The 24155-nt window shown below is 30.6% G+C and overlaps 3 protein-coding genes across 5 annotated transcripts; all 3 read left to right on the top strand.

Annotated features, from left to right (window-relative positions):
• Positions 1-307: 307 nt before the first annotated feature.
• LOC141538126 (uncharacterized) lies at positions 308-1688 on the top strand. Its single transcript, XM_074259467.1, has 2 exons — positions 308-1096; positions 1467-1688. Exon 1 carries the CDS (start codon positions 349-351, stop codon positions 1093-1095), a length of 747 nt encoding a protein of 248 aa, XP_074115568.1. The 5' UTR covers positions 308-348; the 3' UTR covers position 1096; positions 1467-1688.
• Positions 1689-6517: 4829 nt separating this feature from the next.
• On the top strand, positions 6518-9938 carry LOC141538280 (uncharacterized). Its single transcript, XM_074259660.1, has 3 exons — positions 6518-7570; positions 7732-7818; positions 9730-9938. The coding sequence occupies exons 1-3, from the start codon at positions 6518-6520 to the stop codon at positions 9823-9825; spliced, it is 1236 nt and encodes a 411-aa protein (XP_074115761.1). The 3' UTR covers positions 9826-9938.
• A 215-nt stretch (positions 9939-10153) lies between these two features.
• Positions 10154-23155, top strand: LOC141538040 (uncharacterized). Of its 3 annotated transcripts, XR_012480995.1 has the most exons (10): positions 10154-10946; positions 13062-13161; positions 15402-15627; positions 16657-18082; positions 18166-18279; positions 19376-20631; positions 20699-20811; positions 21079-21286; positions 21378-22090; positions 22167-23155. XR_012480995.1 is itself a non-coding variant. In XM_074259302.1 (9 exons), exons 2-9 carry the CDS (start codon positions 13074-13076, stop codon positions 21952-21954), a joined length of 4008 nt encoding a protein of 1335 aa, XP_074115403.1. In that variant the 5' UTR covers positions 10154-10946; positions 13062-13073; the 3' UTR covers positions 21955-23155. The 3 variants fall into 3 exon arrangements, 2 of the variants coding, with proteins under 2 accessions (XP_074115403.1, XP_074115404.1); XM_074259302.1 differs by having other exon boundaries at positions 21378-23155; XM_074259303.1 differs by lacking the exon at positions 13062-13161 and having other exon boundaries at positions 10155-10946; positions 21378-23155.
• Positions 23156-24155: the final 1000 nt, after the last annotated feature.

Genomic DNA, 24155 nt, shown 5'->3' with positions numbered 1-24155 from the left:
CTTCTCTAATTGGTTACTTCACTGGCAAAATCGTAGATGTAAGTATGAAATCCAGTTATTGTAAGATGTGTGCGCTAATGAGCTCAAAAAAGGAACAGCTGAATACGATCAATTTATGCAAGACCATGCTCTAGACTGTCCAATAAACCATGAAAATTCTTCTGGACAAATGGAGGTAGATGGAATAAAAGAGATGTTTATGCGATCAGAGTTATTACATAACGTTAAGTATGTAAACTATATAGGTGATGGTGACACTAAAACGTATAAAAATATTTGTGATGCTAAACCGTATGGGGACATGGTGAAGATAAAAAAAAGGAATGTATTAATCACGTGCAAAAACGAATGGGCAGTCGACTAAGGGCTTTGAAGAAGCAACGAACTAACAAGAAGACAAAAACAGGAAAAGAAGAAAATACACAGAAAAGTTTAGGTGGGAAAGGTCGATTAACGGACAAAGCAATTAATGAATTTACAAAGTATTATGGTTTAGCAATCAGACGTCATTCTAATGATGTTGATGAGATGTATAATGCTATTTGGCAAACATTTTATCACAAGTTTTCATCACCCGAAGATCCGCAGCATTTTCTTTGTCCTGAAGGTGCAAATTCGTGGTGTCAATTTCAAAAAGCTGTGGCAACAAATACTTTGGACTCATTAGTTGAAAAACCACCACTTCCTGCAGATATTGCGGAAGCTTTAATACCGATTTATGAAGATCTATCGAATCCAGAGTTATTGGAACGATGTGTCGGTGGGTTTACACAAAATAATAATGAAAGCTTCAATGCATTAGTGTGGCAGCTCGCCCCAAAAACAAATTCTTCTTGTTCCCTTATTGTTGAAATAGCTTTATATATTTCAACAATTACATTCAATGATGGGGCTCTAGCAACTCTGAAGATATTAGAGAATCTCGATGTTAAAGTAGGACCAACACTCTACTCATACTGCGCTGAGCGCGACGCTACTCGGGTTAAAGCTGCTGAAAGCCGCATGGAAACGGCCAGTAAAAAAATAAAAAAGTCAAGGTCAATACTAAAGATAAGGAGGAAGAACCCTCATATGGCCCAGGACTTGATAGTTTGATGTGAGTATGAATATTTTGTGAAAGACTAGATTTTAAAGTTGCGAGAATCTTCTTAAAACTTTACTCGCGTTTTTCTCAAAACGACTTTTTCAAACTTTCCGGTACTGTAACTTTCGTAAATATGAACCGATTCTCAATTTTTTGTTTCCCCGTATTCGTCTACTTAGTGGCTATCGTCGCACGTAGGGGATTTTGAAAATTTTAATTTTTAAGATTTTTAAGGCTGTTTGAGTCCAAAAAATGAGGAAAAAGACGAAAAAATTTTCAATATGGCGCCATTTTTTCTCAAATCAAAATTTTCAAAATCCCCTACGTGCGACGATAGCGACATTCCTATAGATTAAAATGCCGTTTGGTTTTTTTGTTTCAGATAATCCGTTTTTGAGTTACAGTACCGGCAATGGAGGGGGAAATTTTTTTGGTGCTCTACAAAAATGTTTATAACTTTGTGATAACAAAATATTTTTGAATAAAAATTTAGGAGAATTATCCTCAACATATACTTTATAAAACAAAAAAAACCCGATCCCCAAATTCCTTTATTATCCTAGTAAAAAAAATTCCCGAAAATTGCCTATTTTTTCCAGCGTCACAGTGGCTATCCCCCTTAATTTCGATGCTCTGCAAAACAAGTATGTGGTACTTTATTCAAATAATGATAATTTTTGAACAAAAAGAAACTACCCACTATTTTTTTGTTTTTTAGGTTTTTGAGAATAAGCAGAAAAGACGCTATTCCGTTGTTGATCAAAAAGCTAACTTACAACATCGACAACCCCGTTCTATGGAAAGAGGTACTTGGTGATATCCATAATGATTCTAATGATGTATTAAGTATTTCATGAAAATTTTTTGTTTTACAGTTCATGTTTTTCATCGAATCTCGGAATGAAGAACTGAATGCAAATTATCCAGTGTACAAAAAGAATGTAATACAAGCGATTTCTTCACTCATAAATGAGAAGGATTATGAAAACGATTACTTCGAGTATATTTATGAGGACATGCTTGAGTCGTTGCAATGGTAGTCATATTAAAATGTTTTTTAATAAATCAAAAAATTGTGATGCATTTTTTATATTAAAAACTTTAAGCAAACTGTAACTCTTATCTTTGTATAATTGACGCTCATTACTAGAATACAAAATCCACCAATATAACAATTTTTTTCAAATATATTATCAACCATAAAACAATTTTTGTCGGACGTTAAATTTAAAAAAAAAGAAATTAGGAAAACGGTTGACCCTAAAGGCTATCACTGCAACTTCCCGCTAATTCCATACTTGAGCGATAATAATTCCTTAGGATTTTCCTTTAAAAAAGTCTTTACGGTAGTCACCAAATCCTTGAATTGTGCTCGATAGCTCTCATAACTTTTGAACGGCTTGACCGATTTTATCGTGGTTGGTACCATTCAAAGGGGCTTGACTAAACTTAGATTTTAAATATAATTTGGACCGATTCGACTCAGTAGATTTTAAGAAATCTACAAAAAACTACCAAAAAAACCTTTTTTTAAATGCTGATCGCGCACTACGCATGATATGTAAGTGGTACATCCCGTAAACTCAGGACTCTTTTCTAGCAACAAAATTTTTCCTCGGTGCTGTCCAACGGTGTCGTCCAATGGCCATTTTTTTACGAATAAATTCGGATGTTTTTGAACATACTTTGTTCTAAGGATTTCACACTCAGACAAAGTTGATCTGACGGCCGTAGATTCAGCGTGCATGATCATTATAACGAACTCCTTAGGGTTGTTTTTCAAAAAAGTCTTTATGGTTTCCACCAAATCCTTGAATTGCGCTCGATAGCTGAAGGAACCATTGTACATAGCAAAATCGTTGTTAATCCGACGTACGCCCATATCGAAGACTCGTATGCCAACTGTTAATTTATCAGACAAAGGTAATCATCTGGGTAAGATTTTATCACAACTTTCGAATGTAGGTGGATCACGAGTGCCGACAAATGCAAGTGTATTTAATTTACGTGAATCCGGAATATTCGTCAGCCACATGTTAGGTGTATATGTATACCTGATCTTTGCTTTGAAGCGACATTCCACGGTAGTGAGATATGGAAGACAAAGAAATATCAGAGGTATCAGCATCCTAATTGTTGTACCCATTTTGACTTTATCTGAAAAATATAAATGTTTTAGCGACGGATACATACAGAAAGATTTTCAGATAATTTTAATTTAGAATCGATGATAGACAATAAGTTTTCGTTTGGGTAAAAAAATTGGCAAATATGATGTAGAGTTGAGAATCATTTTTAACTTCTCCCTAAGAAAATTGAAAATTTTCAAAGATCGGGAAGTTATAGTTTCTACTTCGTTTTCCGAAAATCAAGTTTTCATCAGATCTTGACGTTTTCAGGTCCTAGGAAGCTTCCCTGACTATTTCTGCGATGGCGTCTGTATGGCTGTATGTATGTATGTATATGTGTGTGTGAGCATGTATGTATGTAAACCTTTCATAACTTTTGATCGACTGGGCCGATTTGATCGCGGTTGGTATCATTTGAAAGGACCAAACTTAGATTTTGAATACAATTTAGTTTTTAGACCGGTAGATTTTACAATTTAGACCGGTTAGACAATGTTACAATTTAGACCGGTATATTTTGAGGAATCTTAAAAAAAAACTACGAAAGAAAATCTTTTCAAATCAAGTTTTTTTATGAATAACTTTTAAAAGGCTTGATCGATCAATTCCAAAAACTAATCAGCTCTTAACATCGAAAAACCACATCGATAACCACCAATCCGGTCAAAATCGGTTGATTCGTTGGTGAGTTATCGTTGACGAAAGAAATCGAATAAAAGCGTTTTTTTCGAATTACACCGAAACTTCTGGTCTTATCAATTTGTGTTTGAAAATGTATCATAGAATTTAAAAAACTGCGTCGAATGCCGCCAACCGTGTGAAAATTGGTTCATTCATTCAAAAGTTATTGTGGTTTGAAAATTCAAAAAATAGTGTTTTATTAAACTTCTAGCTCAAAACCACATGAAAATTATATTTTTGAGCTCTTTGAGTTCAAAAACGTAATAAGCGCAATTTTAAGCGCTTAATTACGAAAATAGCGGGAAGTTGCAGGGATGGCCTTCAGGGTCAACTGTTTTCCTAATTTTTTATTTCGAAAATTTTAATTTGTAAAGAAGTTTTGTTTGTTAGATATGAAGAGAATAGTGTTTTTTGGTCCTTAAGATTGTTTTTCGGGTAGACAGAAAAAAAGTTATAAATTTTTATAATAATAACTCAAAGTTATGACTATTAAAAATGTAATGATAAATTAACAAATTAAATAATATATAACTTCATAAGATATTACAATTAATACATTTAATTATTGCGATTATTCTACTATTACCGTGATTTTTTAAGCATGAAATGAGCTGAAATTTTTATTTATAAATGTAATTTATCAAAGTATAATTCATTAATTTTATTTAGTAATACTTACATGTATAGTGCTGCTGATTTCAACTCAAAGCTCAGCGGTCAATGATTGAATGTTCTATGAAAAAAATATTGGTTTATATACGAAGATTATGTAGTTGTGAGGAGGAATATGTAAATGAGTATTTTTAAGTATGAGTGTAGATATTAAAAAAAAAAAAAAACATGTTTTTTTTTTTCAAGTACATTCATGATCATAGATATCTTAATGGATCTATTGAAAATTTTTTTCAATGATTTTTATTATCGGTAGATAAAATTTTACAATAAAAAAATTTAGCTTATAGGAAACGTTAAAAAAAAAATAAAATTAATTGCCGAAGCTTCTATGACAATAATCACTATATCTTATCAGTAAGAAACAAAGTATTTAGCGTTGAATTATTTGATAGGTCATACTGTAATTAATTTCGATTAATTATTAATGATTGAACTATTGTTTATCAAAACTAATGATCACTAGATTTCGCAGTACATTATTTAGAATATTTATTGAAGTTTACCCTTTATTTTATAATTACCACAATGTTTCTAAGTCCATATCTGGGAGCGTAAAAGTATAAAATTACTTTGCAAAAGTATTAATAATTATAACAATAAAAATTTAGAAAACGGTTGACCCTAAAGATCATCCCTGCAACTTCCCGCTAAGTTCAGTTATTACGCGCTTGCAATTTTGCCGCTTTTGCGATGTTTTTGAGCTCTTCGAGTTCAAAAATTTTTTGTCATATTTTGAGCTCTCCAAGCTTAAAAATAAGCTGTTTGATACTTTTGAGCTCTTCGAGCCCAAAAGTCTAATAAAAATTTGATGAAAAACGATTTTTTTCATTTTCAAACTGCTATAACTTTTAATTTAGTAAACCGATTTCCACGCGATTTGCAACAATCAATGCAGATTTTCAAGTATTATAAATAATATGTTAACATAAATTGATCAAATGAGAAATTTTAGAGTTTTTCTTAAAAAATTCCATTTTTCGATTTTTTCGATTTCTTTCGTTCATGATATATCCCGAACGAATGAAACGATTTTGACGCAGTTGGCGGTGGTTGACGTCGTTTTTAAAGGTTGAGAGCTGATTAGTTTTTGAAATCGATCGGTAAAGCCGTTTAAAAGTTATTCCAAAAAAACCACTTTAAAAAAAATTTTTTTTTGCAGTTTTTTTGAGATTTCTTGGAATCTACCTGTCCGAATCGGTTCAAATTTTCAGGAAATCTAAGTTTGGTGAAACCTAATCGAATGCCACCAACTGCGTTTCGATCGGTCGAGCCGTTCAAAAGTTATAAGAGGGTCACACACACACACACACACACACACACACACACACACACACACACACACGCGCGCACACAGAAATAGTGAAACCCTCTCGGGAACCCTCGAAATGGCTTCCGAGGACCTTAAAACGTCGAGATCTGTTGAAAACTCGATTTTTGCAAAACGGGGTAAAACCAATAACTTCCCGATTTTTGAAAATTTTTAATTTTCTTAACGGGAAGTTAATAATAAACTTCTATTAAGAAGTAAAAATAAAGTGATCAACGTTAATTGTTTTAAACAGTCAGTAATTAATGTACATTACTCTATTTTTTGATAAGAGTCTAGAATATCAATTTCAATAGCCGTAATTATACCTAGTGCATTGAAAATATGATTGCGATCACAAAAAATATGATTAAATAATATTGATTATTACATTTTGCAATTATATTTGTCGTAACCATTAAAGTCTTCACTGTTGTCACTATTAAATGATAGCTTTGCAGTATTCATTTACATAATTTAATACTCAAATCAATCATTTTGTTATCATTCATGCTTGTTAAGCAAATAGCTCCATCATTTCCACTTAATAATGAAAAAAAAAAATTAATTTTCGACTCAGATCAATATCGCATTATGTTTTCCATAAAAGCATCAAGAAATTAATTCAGTAACTGCTAAGCGATGGACATCCTTACAAAAAATATTGCTAAAGCAAAAAAGTTTAATTTGCAGCTGTTCACAGCTACCAATTACACATCTTTGATGTATCCGATTTTCATGCTGTGCAAAATAAATGGTTTATTCCCGTACAAAGTGACAAATATACAGTCAACGGCAATCACGATTTCAAGAATTACATTCATTTATTCGGCAGTAGTCTTTGCAATTTATATAGTGCTTTTAGCGTTATTAATCCACTACATAGATGTATCTGGCGCGATAAAATTCGTCCGTGTACCAGCCTTTTTGCAGGCTCACTGTTATCTAAGCCTAGGCTGTTTCATGTCTGTGGTTTCATTTGTTCAAAGCAATTCACAGATAATATTTTACCGGAAATTCTGCGCAATAACTCTAAAAATTTCGCCGAAAAAATTAGCAAAGTTATCCAAAATAATTCACATTATTGAGCTGATTGGCGTTGGATTTTTACTTTTACAATTTCCAAGTGTTTATTCAGAAAATTATAAAATTTTTATGTTTCGTGCAGTCGCAATGTATACGACCTTCATTATTTACTGCGTCGATAAGATTTATATTAATCATGCAGGTTTGATTGGCGTTTGCTTCATGACAATAAATGAAAATTTGTATAAGCTGAAAAACAATTTGCGAATTAATGAACGTCATTTATTAAGGCGTAACTATCACAAAAAATGGAACCCGTTGTTGATAATAAATATCCAACAAATCATCAAGCAGCATAATAATGTCAGTAAGCTGACTGTCGAATTGAATGAAAAATTTGGATTACAAATGATTGCTAGTGTTACCTTGACATTCATTGAAATAACGTTTTCGTTGTACTTTTATATTCTGAGAGCACTTGGTCTCAGTGGTCTGAACATCGAAACTCAGATTTGGTTTTCTTATTTTGTTACTTCGATGAGCTACTATACAATCAAGCTGTTGTTGATGGTTATAATGTGCGAGGAGAGCAGGAAGCAATCTCGGAAAACAGGGATCATTGTACATGAGATTCTCAATGAAACCAAAGATATAGAGATCAATGACGAGGTATATTAGTGGAATAAAATTAATTGAAAATTATAGTTCACTTTTGCATGCTTCAAAGAGATTGGACTGATTAAGTTATTCTGTGATGATAAATTTTCTCAAATTAGATAAATAAAAACATTAAATTGACTTAAATTCAAAATGGTCGTTTAATTTTATAGTTGCAGATATTCTCACTCCAGCTTTTGCATCACGACACTACATTTACGGTGAAAGGATTGAAAATAGATGCGACTCTTCTCACATCGGTGAGTAAATTTCATTTTTGTATGCTCTCTTATTAAAAAAATCCACATGAGCTTATATGAGAATCCACATAGGAAAGTATGGATTCGTATAAAAACCCATAGGAATCCACATAGGAAAAAAGGATTCCTATCGGAATACACATGGGAATCTGTGGGTTTATGAATTACCATATGGGAAATCCACATAGGAATTATAGATTTTCCTATTAAATGACAAACATAATTTATTTTGTTACTCATCTATGGTATTAGAAATATGTGAAGATAATTAAATCTCCAATTTATTTATTTAAGGAAATAGTTATTTTTTTATCAAATTGAATTTGGGTTTTTGTTTCAATAGATATCATTTTTTCAATGATCAGTTGAAATCATAAAAGTTTTTAGGTAAAATTAATTGAAAGTAAGAAACCCAGTTATTGACACTTACAGTCTTATTTTAATTAAATCAAACAAGTCGACTCTTGTAAATTAATAAATATAATTTTTGAATTATAAATTTTAAGATAGTTGGTTTTTTTGAGAACAATTTATTTTTTTAATTACAATAAAATTGCAAGCGATATTAAAGTTAGCTGTCAGTTGAAAATTTTTAATTTTTGTTAACAAAAAAAAATTTGTAAAAAAGTTATTCTAAAAAAATTGCATTTTTAATTTTTAAAAAATTTTTAATGTCAATTTTTTTAATCTAATTTTTTTTTTTGCTATAATTTATTTGTTACATAAAGTTTTGAAACTATTAAATATCAGCTAAATTAATTTTTATAAATTGCAAGTGTCAATAACTGGGTCTTTTACTTTATATTTATAAATTTTAAACCAAAAAATATGTACAATAGAAAATATACAAATTTTTATGGTAATAAATTTAGCAGATATTAATAGTTTTTAAAATTTTTTTTTAAGCAAATAATTTATGTCAAAAAAATATCAAAAAAATTGACGTGTAGAAATTTTAAAAAATTAAAAATGCAATTTTTAAAAATTAATTTCTTGGAACAAATTTTTTTGTTAAAAAAATTTTTTTAATTCTCTGGTGACTGCTAACTTTATTGTCATAAATTTTTTCTTAATTAATATTTACAATACAAATATATTTTTAATTAGATGGCGTATTAAGTAGACCGCCAAAAATTTGTTATCGTCTCAGAACGATACTGTAGAGTTGTGAGAGGTAAACAACGTTTAGCTCTCAGAGCTCAATAGAGTTGCAGGAGCCAAACAGTATTGTTACCATATAAATACTTTAACCTACTGGAACTTTTTACAACTAACTAACTACTATAGAGTTCCTATAGCAAAAATTTTTTTTCCGTGCAATTACTGCGTACGTAAATAAATAATATCAAAATGAAATTTTTGATGCATAACTGATATTAAAGAAGGGTTTTCTTACTTTTATATGCAAAAAATTTTAAATTTGAACCATTTTATGTAAAGAAAAAGATCTTTTAGTATCACCTCTTTTCGAACAGAAACTCACTTTTTTGCAATTAGATTACTGTATTTTCTGTACAAAGTAGGCACTATTGAGACAAGAAATTAATTTGGCGAAAATTTTCAAAAATTTTACTTCTTCGTTGAAGAAATTAATATTTACTTACAAGTAATTTTCTTGTTGAAAAAATTTATCTAGAAAAAAACAATTTTAAATGTAAATTCGCAAGATGTTTATCCAAATTGTTTTTTTCCTAATCTAAAAACCTTTTTTTCATGAAGAAAGTTACAATAAGGAAAATTTTAATTTTTCAAACTATGAAATAAAATTGTTGAAAATTTTCAATACATTAATTTCTAGACTTAAAATGCTCATTTTTTTAGAAATAAATTTTTTTCTTCCAGTGTATACAATAATTATGATTATCGATTTTCAGATCTGTCTTTATTAAATAAAAATATTTATTTTTTCAGTTTGCCGGAGGAATAACAACATATTTTCTTATCCTCATACAATTCCTCATGTCATCTCAATCATGCGCTGAAGTAGTTGAAGAGAGCACTGAATAAATAATTGAAAAGTAAAAACTCTAACAAAGGATTTAATTTTAATTGTTGTATAGCTATTAAAATTTAAATATAAGAATTGTCAAGGATAAAGAAATATGATAAAATAAAATTATATGTGATTAAATCTGATCATGATGTCTTGAGATAAAACAAAAATCTAAATTGATGATCAACGGTCGATAATACTGAAAGAAGATTTTATATTTATCCGTTGATTACAAATACACTGTTATGATAATGACAGCAAACATAAAAGAGAAAGAACACAAGTAGAGATGTAAACAGTTTGGTCGCAATGACGCTGTCAGTTTAGTCTCAGCACTAGCCAATATCTGACGTTCTTTTTTTTAAAAACGTCATACTTTACGTTGCTATTACGTTTATCATATGCATTACGCGCCCAAGTGTAAGATAAAAATACGGGCGGATTCATCGATCGTGATCGCACGTTTTATTACCCAGTCACAGACGGTTGAATTACTATTGTTATTATTTTTACGCTCCACTCACGATATTAAAAACTTTATATCACACACACACACACACACACACACACACACACACACACACACACACACACACACACACACACACACACACACACACACACACACACACACACACACACACACACACACACAAGCTGTAATACAGAAAGATAATCAGTTAGCAACGGATTTAGATGCGTGTGAATGTTTACTCGCGTCACATTCTCAATTCAAAGTCACCAGTGGTGGCCCGTTATTTTAACTCATCGCCTACTTTTTAATACTTTTAATGTCTCGCAGTAACCTGATTCGCGTTCGTTGTTTCACTGTGTTGTGATAAGCTCTTTGTACTGTTAATTCAAATTTTACGACTTAAAGTCCGATGTTGCATAATGAACCACTTGCGTTATTGGATTTATTGTTTACAAATAAACTATTTTTTTCATTGACCCAAGGTGTAATTTTTTTAATTAAAAAAATTTTGTGTTAGTGGAACGACATGATGAAAACTTTTAAAAAAATATTTTTAAACACATCAATTATGTTAATTTGCTATGGATATTTATGCAAAATTATCAATTATGACTGAGGAAATGCAAATTGCAATTATGAATTATATCGGTAGGTCGTGAGGTAAGTTGCTTGATACACTTTATTTCTATATAATCATAAAACTTTTTTTTTTTATTTTAAAAGTGCGAAAAATATTTTTTTTTCTACAAAAAAAAAAATTGACTTCATTTAAGAAAAAAATTCTTGAATCGAGTGAAATTTATTTTTTTTTTTTAATTTTTTAACATAATAATTTTTTTGATTTAAAAATTTTTTTCTTGAATCAAGTATATTTTTTTCAGTGTAAAAAAACTGAAATTTTTTGTTGACATTAAATATATTTTTATTTCTTCGTAGGTAATGTACATTGTAATCACTAATATTTACTGAAAGTAAATAATGCAAGTAATTTAAATAGATGGATAACGTTTGCCTTGACAATGCTTATTGACTTTGCTGATAAATGATAAACTTTATATATACGGAATTTTGCAAAAAATTAATAATAATAACAATAATAATAATAATAATAATAATAATAATAATAATAATAATAATAATACTAATAATAATAATAATAATAATAATAATAATAATAATAATAATAATAATAATAATAATAATAATAATAATAATAATAATAATAATAATAATAATAATAATAATAATAATAATAATAATAATAATTATTATTATTATTATTATTATTATTATTATTATTATTATTATTATTATTATTATTATTATTATTATTATTATTATTATTATTATTATTATTATTATTATTATTATTATTATTATTATTATTATTATTATTATTATTATTATTATTATTATTATTATTATTATTATTATTATTATTATTATTATTATTATTATTATTATTATTATTATTATTATTATTATTATTATTATTATTATTATTATTATTATTATTATTTTGTTATTAAATGCTCAGGGGGGTTATCCCCGGAGTCCGATTCTCCGAGGGCCCAGCCTGAGCTCCATCCGTTACTGCTGGACCACTCCGCACAACAAGGCGGTTAGTGATCACAGCAGGCCAAAGTCATTTCCCTTAAGAGACGGAGAGAACCAAGTAAAACAGCCTTCTGCATCCTAACTGCCAAGAACTCAGCTTTTGATGAGCAAGCTGGAACTTTGGCAAGTGAGGATACAAAAGACTGTTTCATCCCTCCTAGGACGCCAACAATCAGGACGACAAGCTTGACACGGTAACCTGGGTAAAGTTTGCCAATTTCAAACAGGAGATCCTGATATATTTGTCTTTTGTGCTCTTCTTTGGCTGAGATGTTGTATTCAGCCGGGGCCGAGAACTCAATGACATAAATGTCACGAGTGGCCTTGTCGAAGAGCACAATATCAGGTTTGTTGTGATCTATCCGCCGGGTTGTTGCAAATGGCATGTTCCAATAAATTTTGCAACTGTCATTCTCAACAACCTGGGGAATATCTCCTGGCAAATAAGGCAGCACTGGTGTCACGTCAATACCGTAGCAATGACGAATATTATTATTATTATTATTATTATTATTATTATTATTATTATTATTATTATTATTATTATTATTAATAGTTAATTTACAGTAGGCGTATATCCAAGAATTATTATCATTGCCAAGAGATGTTGACGCAGTTTATTATTGATCGCTATGATCAAGTTCATTTTAATTCTGCATTTGTTTTTCCTTTATTATCTATTCCTTGTTTTTTTTTTGGTTTAATTTCTTATTATAAATAATAGATATTTGCAAAATAATTTTTTATTGTCGATCGTAATTATATTAACTTTAATGGAACCGCTGAGAGGTGGGAGTAAATGACGATGTATTATTATCGCAAATGTACACATGTGCGATGAGTATTTTAAATTCTTTAAATTTTTAAACGAAAAAATAGCTCAAGTTTGTTGAATGCATCAGCTTATCAGCAAATGATTCATTTCACTGATATCGGGTGTCAAACTTCCCACTTGACTTGGTTTCCTGTGATACGCCCTGATGGTACCAGCAACGTGATTTCAAAATTCAAAACATATGAACAGCAATGTATAGAAAATATTATTATCTACGCAGTTTAAAATGTTAAAAAATATAGTTATAGTTATTTATTATTTAACTTAACATGTCAAATTTACAGAATAAATTAGTACTAATAGATCAAATATTTTTGAAATAGATACCAATCAAAATGATACGCCATGTAACACTCATTTTGTTATTGACTGTGACAATAACATGTGCCCGTGCATCGAATCAATGTCTTATATCACAAAAAGGTACTCAAAAATTTTTATTACACTATGCGAATAAAAAAAATATTATTAGAATAACAGAAGACGAGATAACTGAAAAATGTGTTGTAGAAATAATTAAGTGCATTTATATCAACAAATTTAATAGTTTCCTTAACGAAATTAGTCAAGTTGTAATAACAAACCAGTTTGTTATGCAATGAAATTAATTTGTTATCCTACTCTCTAAATCTGAAACAGTGGAATTCCCTGGAAAATAGTGGATGTACACTAATTTCACAACTATAAATATACCACTTGGTATACTCATAGCTGCGAAACAATGAGTTGTCACTGTTTCAAATTTAGAAATTAACAAAATGATATTGTTAGGACAACAAAATAATTTTGCAACCGTAACTCTGTACACTTTCTTGTAGTACCAAAATCATTTTCTTGTTGTAACAAAGTAATTTTGATGCAAAAGATAGTCGTAAAATTCTGAGAAGCTTTTCTCCAAAATTGTCAATAAAGTTATAATTTATAATTTTTTTTTTTTTATTATAACAATCGAAAAATCCTGGATTTGGTTCACTCTGTCGGCTACCTGTGGAACTTCATATTATATTCAAGTTCAAAACGCTCAAGAACTTTTTTATTACAAATTTTTTAGCTTTTAAGATAGTTGTCATGGTACGATACTATTAAAAAATTTGAATACATATCCGCCGCAAGAGTATATGAGCTTGTAGGATTTAGCTAAGTGATCCATAATTTTTATGCAAGTACCCGTGGAGATGCAACCCATTTAATTGTTTCTGTCCGACTCCGTAGATATAAACTTTTCCATAAATTTTTAAACTTTAATCTGTTATTTATAAATAATCAGACGGTTAAAAAATTTTTTTATCTACTTGTAATTTTGAAAAAATTGAAATTTTTTTTTTGCATATTTTGAATGTATATTCGAGAATATTGTCTGTAAATTGCAAAGTAATCCAGTAAATAGTTTCGGAGTAATGAGCGTATTTGTAAAGACGTCTCCGAGCGTTTGAAAGTAGGCGGAACTGTAACTTTAAATAATAACCAAGATTTTAAATGCGTTTTTCTTGAAACGATGTTTTCAAAGTCGGTGAGGAATATTTCTCTGAAACGGCTTGACCAATTGACTTGAAATTTTCACAGGATCTTCTTAGATACTTTTGTCAGGTAATGATCGAAGGAATAAAGTTTCTGATAAAAATTTCGATTTTTTAAGTCACTTTAAAGTGTAAATTTTCATGCAAAAAAAGATTTTTTTGTTAGGAAGCCGCCATTTCGTTTAAAATCAAAATTTTGACTATTTCTTCGATCATTACCTGTCTTTATCTATCCTAAAAGTAATCTTTTTGGTTTTTTTTATTTCAAAAAATTTGGATAAGAGATATCTTCCTCACCGCCAGACATCTTTTTGTGGAGGACCTTCAGGAGATCTTCTACAGGAACGACGGAATCCAATATTTTTATTAATAAAATATGAATTCTCAGAATACGTTAAATTTGCTAAATGTTCATATATTTTATGTACATATTCAATAAAAATCCTCTCCAGAAAAAATGAACAAAAAAACACATTTTTTCGAACTTACAAGTGGATATAACCCCTCAATACAAAAATAATGTTTTTGAGCTCGAAGAGCTCAAAAAAAAAAATCAGTCGGATTTTAAGCGTTTCGGTATGGACTTAGCGGGAAATTGTAGGGATGGTCTTTAAGGTCAACCTTCTTCCTAATATTTTTTTTTACAACTAAGAAACTGGTACAGAATTGTAGGGAGCGTATGCAATCAATTTTAAATATCCAATTTTTAAGTGAATTTATCTCGGGTTATAGATGGTCAATCAACTTCAAATGTTCAGGGTAATTGTATCATCATGTCCACAACAAGTATACAAAAATTTAGAATTTTCTGTCTGCATTCCTTAACCACGACAACTATCTTAAGTTTAAAATCAACTTGAAAACTTTGCTAACAAAATTATTAGTTATTTGAATAAGGACAAAATATTGTAACTATTTCAACAACATTTGTCATACCGACTGGTTATGTTGGACCAGCAAAAAATTTTTGCTATCCTGGTATAACATTCTCGTTTAACTAAAAGATTTTATTAAATTATATAAAAAATTCTGTCATAATAACAAACCCATGATAACATATAAATTACTTATTATAACCTAGGCTTGATCGTAACTGTTAATTAAAAAGACTATTTCTACTAAAAGTTGTTTCTCTGTTAATAACAGAAGTAAGTCCAAAGCGCTTCATTCATTTGGATGGACAATCCCTTGAACTTTCATTCGAATTAACTCGGCGGCCAACTCAACGGCTAGCTACAAGAGTTATGAAGATATTTCTGATTGAGATACTTGGCTATCCGGGTGTCAAGTTGATTGAGAAGGACGACTGGTTTGATGCAGTAACTGTATTTTCTAGAATGTCAGAGACATTGTCTTACAACGACCAAAGAGTGTGAGTAAATACTTGATTTTTATATAAAATCTGTTGAGTCAACAGTTTAAATCACTCGTACATAAGTAAGTTTTATTATTTTTAATTCTGCTTTCGGTCTGATTTAATCTAAAATTTTTAATTTTTTATGACATAAATAGTCAATAATAGTCAAATATAGTCAATAAATAGTCAATAAATCGTTTTCTTAAATGCCAATTGATATCCAGTTTGTTTTAATATTTGGTTACTTTTTTTGATAGCATACATAATTATAACTTAAATTTTAGACTATTCATTCAAGCCGAATTGCAAAAATTATAAAAATCAAAAAATTTGAAAAAAATGAAGCAACAATGTTTAAAAATTGATGCATTATTTTTACTCCATTGATTAAAAGTGGTAATTATGATTTGGATCTTAAAGATACATAACATTTTATGAAATTAAATTTTCAGCAGTTATACAGTTTTTATCATTAATCCGTCAAAGTAAAAGAAATTAAGACAACAAAGTTCATTACTGAAGCCATTTTTTGATCTCAATGAAATTTAAACATTACATAATTTTTCTGGCAAAACTGCTGTCATGATTTGATTTAAATTATTTCAGAACTTTCAATAAAATTCTAAAAAAATTATTCAAAGCAAAATTTTGGAATGATTCGGATAAATTCGTCAAAAAAATTTAAAAACATAAAAAATTTAGTATAAGTTGAACTTTGACCTTAAATATCTCTAGAAGAGTTCAATTAATTGCAAAATTATGATACTTATTATTGAACACTAAATTTCCGTTGAAAATGAGTTTTAGTCTTTCTTAAATTCTGATAAGCCGTCAGAGCGTTAAGAATTTTCCAAATTTCAAAAAACAAATATTTCTTATCTTATTTAAATGGAAAGTAAAAATCTGGATTCAGCGACTTCCAAATAATAGATTAATATATTAATAATAGATTAATATATTAATGACTTTGCTGTTAACTGTCATCTCTTTTCATTCTTACAGATATTCAATATCGATTCGAAAAATAACAATCTTAATTAATAGTGTTCCAGAAACGATGGTAAACATTGAAGCATGGATACCACCTCAAGAAGACACCACGCAAATCTTAAACCGCTATGACGTCAAAGAATGTGGCTCTATAACAACTCCAGGCAGATTCAGCTGGTATATTCCGATAGAACTCAGCGACCCAGATGATAACTGGCGAACCTTTGCTTACCCAAAAACAGCGTCTCGTTTCGACTTGAACGACACTATTTTGACACTGATTCAAAATTTGACTCAAGCACCCAACGGACGTTATTACTGCCAAGAAGCATTTTGCAACAAAGGAATGTACATTCCAGCTCACTGTCAAAAGCAAGATATTCACGACTTAAACTCATCTTGTGCTCTGCTTCTAGCATCCGAATCAGACGTCACTTATTTCATCAAAGACCACATAGATATCTTGAATCTGTACGTGAAAGTTGCTTGGGTCGGTCCTCATTTAAGGAACTTCACTCGATTTTTAACCAAAGAATATCTTGGAACGTACAATACCAATCCTCAATCATTTGCGATCTTGCACTGGACACCAAGCGATGTGATTCCCAACGAGCGGGACTTCATAGCGGTAGAATTTCCTGGATGTGGTAGCAGAGGCTTGAACATTGGTTGCGTTTACGAGTCAAATCGACTGGTTAAGCTAGCTTGGTCTAAACTGGAGTCAATCGCAAAATTCGCTTGGGAAGCGATCAATCGTGCGCAGTTCAATGTCGATATGTATGAAGATTTGATTGATCGTTACAATCGTTTGATTGATTCCAATGTCACTGAGGATACCATCGCGTGTGATTGGTTAGCAGATAATTTGAACTACACACTACGTCACTGGATGCCAAGCAATGATGACAAGAATATTCTGTACGTTGGTGGAATATTTCCCATGTCTGGGACACCTTACACCACCAAATCTATTGCAGTCGCAGCACTCATGGCCAAACAAGCTATTAACCTCGATAATACCATATTGCGTGATTATGACATCACGCTTTTAGCAAGTGATGGACAGTGCAAGTCAGATATGGTTATGAAGTCCTTTATTGATTACATCGTCCATAACTACTACCAGAAGCTGATTGGCGTATTGGGTCCAGCTTGTTCGGAAACTATCGAACCACTGATTGGAATTTCACGGCACTACAAAACGATGATCATCAGCTACAGCGCTGAAGGTTCTACTTTCAATGATCGAAGTAGATATCCGTATTTCTTCCGCACGATTGGAGAAAACAAGCAGTACCGACATGTCTACTTGCAGTTCTTTCAACACTTTGCCTGGAAACGGGTTGCAGCGCTGACGGAGGATGGCCAAAAATACACCGAGTATATTTCACATTTGCAAGAAACTTTAAGAGATCATGAGATTAATTTTATTGCTAATGTTAAATTTCCAAGGGAACGAGAGAGACATGAGATGACTGAGGTTAATATTTAGTGTTATCAAACTTGATTGTTATATGATAAGAGTTATCTTTATTGAATATAATACACTCATTATTTTTACAGTATCTTGAGGATTTAAAGCAAATACGGGCGAAAATAATTATTGCTGATGTTTACGATACAATAGCACGACAAGTCATGTGCGAGGCTTATAAGCTGAAAATGACGGCGTATGATGTAAGTTTTTTAATTAGTTGATAAATGGGTTTAATAAATTAGAACTGTCGGCACTTTGAAGGAGTGTTCGCTTGATAAAATACTTTTTAGAGGTTGTTTAAGCCAACAAAGTTATTATATGAGTTTAATTGGTGAAATACATGAAAATAAATTTTTAGATTCGTATGTTTGATTTTTAGTCGAAAAAATTCAAATTTTGAATTTTTTTATAGAAATAATAAGAAAGAAGTAACGTTTGTAATTAGACAGTATGTCATACATTAAAATTTTGAGTATTTTTGTAGAAAATTCAACACTCTAGAATAAAGGTCTGGAATTATTACTTGATAAGTCAAGTCGGTCGAAAGTTATTCTACGTCAAAGTTTAATTCACCGTAAATTTAAATTGGGCAGGTTTTTTAATTTTAAAGTAAAACTATTCGTTAAATCGAAAGAATGTAATAAAGTTTGATGTAATGCATAAAATTTACTTACAAAAAATTTTATTATTCTATCGATTCAATCTTTTATTAATTATTATTAAAAAATTATACCGATAAATAAAAAAGAATAAGTAATTAAAAATTATAAAATAGATTACATATTTAATGAACATGTTTTTAATGATACTTATTTATTTTTCATAGAACATTTAAAAAAAAAAATTGTCACAAGAATTTAAGAATTTTCAAAGTTTTATATATTTTTTGGTGATGGTCAATTTCTTAAGAAATTTTTTGAAGGAGTTTTAAATAATTTGTTAGATCTATAAATTTGCTCCACCAGATTTTTCATTAAATTATTCGGATTTGATCCTGTCATTGCACTAATTATTTTCAACTTTATTTAAAAACTACCCAAACTATTAATATCTCTATTGGAAAGAAAAAAAAGTCCGGTCCTGGATTATGATGTGAAAATTGAAATTTTATTGAAAATTTTTTTCCGTGTGTGATCAATTATATGACTTAATTTTTTGAAAAAATTCTATAATATTTGACACCGTTACAATCTTAATTCAATACCTTCGAAATGAAAATAACTACTTTATTTTTCTCTAAAAAATCTTATTCTCCAAAAATATAATGTTTAGTCTAATAAAAAAATTTTTTTCCAGGGTTATGTATGGTTCTTACCATTATGGCTCCAAGAAGATTGGTACGACACGGATAAACACAACCAAAACGGTGAAGACATCCCATGCTCGACATCAGAAATGAATGAAGCAATAAACGGGCATCTCAGCGTTTCATACTTATACTTCGCGAATGACGATACTATCATGCAAGAGGGCATAAAAGTGCGGGAATGGCGAGATAAATATGAATCATCATGTCGTAGTCGAAAACTATCACCATCACCCTACGCCGGATATGCTTACGACGCTATGTGGACTTACGCTTACGCGATAGATAATTTGCTTAAAGAAAACCAAAGTTATATCGCCGATTTGCATTCTGACCAAACCGTAAATCGGATGACAGATATTATTGCGTCGATTGATTTCGAAGGCGTTTCAGGCCGGATAAAATTCTACGGTGGGCCATCTAGAGCACCAATCATCACGATTATCCAGCATATAGACAACGAATTCAAAACTGTCGGGAAATTTTTCCCAAACATTTCAGAAACGAAAGGCGAAGTTATTGGCGGCCAATTGGTTCTCAATGAATCTGCAATTGTGTGGCTGAGTTCGCAAGTTCCAAATGATGGATCCGAACCACCTGCCAGGTGCATTTTAGCTGGCCTAGCAGAACTGTTGGACGTCAGTTGCGAGGTCGCAATTGTCATTGCTAATGTCATTGGGCTGAGTCTCTTGGGCGCTGTTTTGATCACTGGTTTTGTGATCGTCAAGAAAAAATACGATGAAAAGGTTCGACTCCAGGAGAAAGTTCTTGAGTCCTTTGGTCTAGACCCGCGGCAAGCAACTTTAGACCTAGATAAATGGGAAATACCACGTGAAAGAGTTGTCATCAATCGTAAGATAGGTGAGGGAGCTTTTGGGACGGTTTACGGAGGAGAGACCTTCTTTCCAGAAAAGGGTTGGTTGGCTGTTGCCGTCAAAACTCTCAAGTCAGGCAGCACCACAGAGCAGAAGTTGGACTTCTTGAGCGAAGTTGAAGTCATGAAACGTTTTGAACATAAAAACATCATCAAGCTACTGGGGGTTTGCATAAAAACAACGCCTGTGTTGACAGTAATGGAGTTTATGCTTTATGGTGATTTGAAGACTTACTTACTCGCAAGAAGACATCTGGTCAATGATTCACACTATGAAGACACTGATGAAATATCTAATAAGAAACTTACTGCGATGGCGCTAGATGTCGCTCGCGCTCTGAGTTATTTAGCGCAGTTAAAGTATGTTCATAGGTAAGTTGTTTTTGTTGGTTTGGAATTTAGTGCTTGGTGATTGATTGTATTTTTATCGTTGTTTCAGAGATGTCGCATCACGTAATTGTCTGGTTAATGCTCAGAGAGTTGTTAAGCTCGGTGATTTTGGAATGACGAGACCGATGTATGAAAACGATTATTACAAATTCAGTCGTAAAGGTAAGTTGTTCTTCAAATAATACATTTTTAACTTGTTTGGTAATTTTGATAGTTTGTTTCGTAGAAAACTAAAAAATTAAATCGTTTTGAAAATTTTTATTACCCTTAAATTTATTGTACAATTATACAATTTATTTTTTCCTTAAAAAATTGATGAGCGTTGTAAGACGCGTACTACTGAATTTTTCAAACTTTTTCATAATCCTCCTTATTGTTTCACTTTTGTTAGTTCACGAAATCAAAATAATTTGTACATTATTATTCTAGGTATGTTACCCGTCCGTTGGATGGCGCCAGAATCATTAAGTTTAGGAGTATTTTCACCTGCGTCTGATGTCTGGTCTTATGGCGTGTTGCTCTACGAAATAATTACTTTCGGAAGTTTTCCGTTCCAAGGATTAAGCAACAACCAAGTTTTGAGTTATGTCAAGGAAGGGAAAACACTTCACATACCCAAAGGAGTTAAACCGCAATTGTAAGAAAATTTTTTACTATTCAATTTTCTTTTCAGCATAGTTACAATTCAATAGAGTCAAATCTGATAATCAACTTTGTAATTGTTGCAGAGAAGCACTGATAAAAGCATGCTGGGCATTCGATTATCCAAAAAGACCATCAGCCCCGGAAATAGTAGACTTTTTGGCAATGAACCCCCGCGTACTGTGCCCATGCCTCGATGGTCCTTTGTCAAGTGTCCAAATAGACCACAGTGGTGATGTAGACTCGCTGACAAAATCTTCCAAGAAATTGTCGATGTCACTGAGTTGGCCATCACAACGCCAACAGTCGTCAGCATCGACATCCGAACAACTAACTGTGCCCAATTTTCTAAATGCTCAATTACTCGACATTAATTTAGATTCAAATAATGCTCAAAATATTGATAATGATGATAATGATACTGATGAAGATGATAATCATTCACCTTTGTTAGCAAACAACAATAAAATTAATGATAATGTTAAGATTAACAACAATCAACTGCCAATTTTTAGCCATAATCATATTAATAATAGTGAAAACATTCCAAAGTATATTAATGTTCAACTTGGGGGATTAGCTAATGGTATTATACAAGTAAAAGAACAAACCAGCAGTAATTCGCTACAAGATGAGCCGAATATTACGAATTTAATAGTTTAAAAATTTTGAATCTCGAATGAAGAAAGTTTAGATGCTTAGAGAGTTTTATTTGAAACGATTTTTTTTTTCGCTGGCACGAAAATATCAACTCCTGACAGGCAAACATCTGAACCATACTCTTCTAACAGCAATGAGGGTAAAAAAATAACTAGTACAATTTAATATCAAGTATCCAATTAATTTTTCAAAAACTGGGAAATTATTGGTTCCAGCCCGATTTTGGAAAATCGAGTTCTCATCAAATATTCTGACGATTTCTACGAGACTGTCGCTTCGTATGTAAACATGTAAACATCTTATAAATTTCTAACACAGCATCTACGCATTTTAACGGTATGGACGTAAGATTTAATTTTGTACAAAAAATTATAAACTGAAATCTTGATGGAATTTTCTTTTTCGATAATTAGAATAGCAGCGAAAAAAAAAGTAGTCATTTAAAATAAATCATCCTATTATATGTTTATGAAATAAAAGTCAATATGCCGACGATAAATTTACAAAACTTTTGACAGAAAAAAATATAATTTAAAATAAATTTTTTCGTAACCATTGCGATGAGAAAAAATTTTTGATCGCATGTAAGCCAAAAGTGCAATAGCTGTAAATATTTTTAAAGCTTATTTTTCATCACTACATTCGTTTCCTTTTATTGCAGATAAGGATAAAATGTAATTACTCAATTGAATTTATTTTACACTAAAAGTTTCTTTTTTTCATAATGAAATCAGAGCATTGAACAGAAGGCTACTTTGAGACAGAAAGAGGCGATTTTAAAACAAACCTTTTTTCTATTTTTTCACTTAGATTAAAAATCTCTCAAATAATTATCTTAGAGATTCAAATAAATGTAAGACATTTCAACTAAAGCTTTAAAAGTTTTTCAACATGAAACGCTTTGGTAATAGGTGATTTATGGGCACTTGAAGTCAATTTGACTTTTAGTGTCATGGGTCAAATAATTGTTAATGGTATAATACAATAAAGAAAAATTTTTTCCTTAATTGTGCTCGGGAAAAATAACGAAACGATCAATGGAATATAATTCCATGAAAAATTTTTGATTTGATCATAATTTAGCGTAACATGACATTTACTGATAAACTGTCTCTGCAATCTAGTCAATTTTATATCTTGTTATTAATTTATAGAATATTTACGATATATATAAATAAATTATTTATGATTATTGTTAAAACAATGAGTACTTAATTTACTGAGAATTCCTAATTTCAAAATACCCCTCTGTACTGTATTTTTTATTTTAAAGTTAATTAAGATGCAATTTTATAAAAGAAATTAATTGATAAATAAATTTAGCCAAATTTTCTGTATAAACATGGTTGTGTTAGTACTCTAACTCTATCATTTATATTCGCGAGAAAATTTGAACAAACAAAAAAAATGCATCGTAGGTAAGAAAGGTAATTCTTAACTTCTCGCTAAGAAAATTGAAAATTTTCAAAAATCGGGACACGAGTCGAAAAATAAATATTTATGTCATAAGGCCGTGAAGTGGCGGTTTTCTAACAGCGACGATATTTCGATATAAGCTCAAGGTTTGCGATGGGAAATAAAAAAAACGAATCGATTCTTTTATAACAATCATTAGAAATAAATTTATTGACGATTGATTTGAAGCCTAGCACGCCCCAGCACGATGCAGCACAATACAGCACACTGCAGATTAAAAACGCAAAAGAGTAGAATAAAAAATTATAAATTTCTATAAAAAAAAAATCTGGAAAACGGTTGACCCTAAAAGCCATCCCTGCAACTTCCCGCTAATTCCATATCTAAACGCTTAAAATTGTACTTATGATGTTTTTGAGCTTTTCGAGCCCAAAAATATAATTTATATGTGATTTCGAGATCAAAAGTCTGATGAAAGTTTAATAAAACACTATTTTTTGAAATTTCAAACTATCCTAATTTTAGAATGAATCAATCGATTTTTACGTGATTGGCGGCAATCGATGAAGTTTTTCATGCCCTTCAATAACAAAGAAAAATATGCTTCTCTTATTTCTGTGTTCTTCGAACTTAAAAAAATAACTGTGCTATGCTTTTGAGCTCGGTTTATTCATTCAAAAGTAATTGCAGTTTGAAAATTTAAACAATATTGGTTTATTAAACTTCTATCAGACTTTTAAGCTCGAAGAGCTAACTCAAAGAGCTCAAAAACATCATAAATAAAATTC

Source organism: Cotesia typhae, unplaced genomic scaffold (genome assembly GCF_013202065.1).
Source record: "Cotesia typhae breed Kobodo isofemale line unplaced genomic scaffold, CoteBio_Ctyphae contig_20, whole genome shotgun sequence".
NCBI lineage: Eukaryota > Metazoa > Arthropoda > Insecta > Hymenoptera > Braconidae > Cotesia > Cotesia typhae.
This window is presented reverse-complemented; position numbering and strand designations above follow the sequence as displayed.